This window comes from Sorghum bicolor, chromosome 9, assembly GCF_000003195.3.
Source record: "Sorghum bicolor cultivar BTx623 chromosome 9, Sorghum_bicolor_NCBIv3, whole genome shotgun sequence".
Lineage (NCBI taxonomy): Eukaryota > Viridiplantae > Streptophyta > Magnoliopsida > Poales > Poaceae > Sorghum > Sorghum bicolor.
Genome location: NC_012878.2, coordinates 43052193 through 43054455, shown reverse-complemented (window position 1 = coordinate 43054455; position 2263 = coordinate 43052193). Strand labels below are relative to the sequence as shown.

The 2263-nt window shown below is 45.9% G+C and overlaps 1 protein-coding gene across 1 annotated transcript; it reads left to right on the top strand.

The window, feature by feature from the left end:
• On the top strand, nucleotides 577–1488 carry LOC8061897 (transcription initiation factor TFIID subunit 15b). Its single transcript, XM_002440893.2, has one exon. The coding sequence runs from the start codon at nucleotides 692–694 to the stop codon at nucleotides 1208–1210; it is 519 nt and encodes a 172-aa protein (XP_002440938.1). The 5' UTR covers nucleotides 577–691; the 3' UTR covers nucleotides 1211–1488.

The following is a 2263-nucleotide window of genomic DNA, read 5'->3' as shown; positions in this document are numbered from 1 at the left end:
AATTAATCAAAATAAATAAAAAAGAACAGACAAAACCGCTTATAACCGTGTTACAGCAACTCCAACAGCTTGACTATTTTTGTTGTGGAGGCTATTTTAAAATTTGCATAGTAAAAAATAAGTTCTAACAGATGTGCTATTTGGTTTTGTAAAACAAAAGGTTAGCTATCCTTTAATTTTCGGTGGCCATATATAGCCAACCATTGACACTAACTATCTGATTTTATAAAATAGCAAGGCTATTGTGAACCTCTTCTTTTTTTAGAAGTTTTCTATTTTACAAAATGGCTAAACAATAGAATTTGACTATTAATTTTAGGCAAGCTTTTGGAGTTGCTCTTAGGAAGGTAAGATGAATAGTTTTAAAAGTTGAGAAAAATGTTTTACTTAATTTTAGAGTTTAGAGAAGAAAAACTGATTTTTATAGAAATTGAGTGAGGTAACGTGGATCAGCTGAATTTGGGCCTAATTCTATTCCAGCGGGTAATAAGCAGCCCAAAAGCAAATATCCCTTTCTTCACCCCCGTGCTCTACTTTAATTCCCACCTTTGTCCTCTGCTCACTCGCAAAGGGTGGGTCCCACCGTCCACCAAAAAAAAACCGAACGACTGTTGCCCGAATCTCCCGTGCTTTCCTACCCATCTCGACCTCCCTCCACCTCCACCTCCGCCTCCGCCTCCGCTCACCGCTCATGGGCGACTACCACCGTCCCTACCGGGGCGACCTCCGCTCACCGCCGTCCTCCGTGCCGGACCCGGCCTTCACGCACGCCAACGGCTACTTCTCCTCTTCCGCATCCCCGCACTCCAACAACGGCTACTTCTCTCCGGTCTTCGCCAAGAATGACGCTTTCCCTGGGACCGGCGCTGGTGCAGGCGGCGACCGGCGGATCGAGATCTACACCACGGCGCCTCCTCCGCACCTTCCCCCGCCACCCGGCCACACGCTGGCGCTGCCCCCGCCGCCGGGGTGGAAAGAGGGGCGACTGGGTGGAGGAGGCGGTGGCGCCGGCGCCGGCGCTGGCAGGAAAGGTGGAGGTGGAGGCGGCGGGGCCAGCATGTGGTGCCTCAGCGACCCGGAGATGAAGCGGCGGCGAAGGGTGGCGAGCTACAAGGCCTACTCGGTGGAGGGCAAGGTGAAGGCGTCGCTGCGGCGCGGCCTCCGGTGGTTCAAGGGCAAGTGCTCTGAGATCTTCCACCATGGATGGTAACCTCTGATGGCTGGCCGGTTCTCCCTTCTTGGACGGTGGCAGGACCCCCCAAGAAAGGAACCAAACTTCTGAATATGTTTGCGATTTAGTTTTCTTTTTCTTTTTCTTTTGAAGATAATGATGCTCCTGCTCCAGATGTCTATCTACCTATCTATCTGTTCGCCTACTAATTCGAAATGGATTTGAGATTGTGAGTGTATATTCGTGAGCTATTTTGCGAGGGATGCACACTCTGAATACTTCTGTTGATTGATCTGTTAGTGCTGCTGCTGGTGTCATACTTGTTAGTAATCAAATCAAATAGTTAGGAATTTGATATTACCACCATTCTTTGTTTATCATACTTGCTATCGAGCCTCAGAATTTGCTTGCATTGATAGGATAGTCAGGAATTTATGACATGTTTGTTGAGATTGGCTTGTTCATCATTTCTATTGCTTGCTCTGCGGGAGTTTGATCTTGGACACACTGTACGAATCAATTATAAATTGCAAACTGTACCACATTGTTCTCTTTTGGCTTGAATGTTGGGTCAGGTGTGTGGTACTAGTATCCGTGCAAGTTGGTGCTCTGCTAGGACAATAGTACCAACTTTGGCCTTGTTTAGTTCGCAAAAAATTTCAAGATTCCTCGTCACATCGAATCTTGCGGCACATGCATATGGGGTATTAAATCTAGACGAAAACAAAAACTAATTATACAGTTTGTCTGTAAATCGCGAGATGAATTTTTTGACCCTAATTAGTTTATGATTGGACAATATTTACCACAAACAAATGAAAGTGCTACAGTACCCAAAATCCTAAAATTTTGCCAACTAAACAAGGCCTTAACAAGTAGATATTCGGGTCATTGATGAACTTAACCCTGAAAGGGAATGGTAGATGCGGACATTGAATCGCCACTACCAAGACTGGTTACTGATGACTATCTACATTACAGATATGTAATGCAGGTCAGAAGCTGTCTTCATGCACAAAAAGCTATGTAGTGGTTGTGGTGAGTGGTGACATCCTGACAACTCTTGCTTGCTTTGTGACATTACTGGGTTTG

Excerpts from the sequence above, each read along its gene's own strand:
- LOC8061897 (XM_002440893.2), top strand. The coding sequence starts at position 692 with ATGGGCGACTACCACCGTCCCTACCGGGGCGACCTCCGCTCACCGCCG.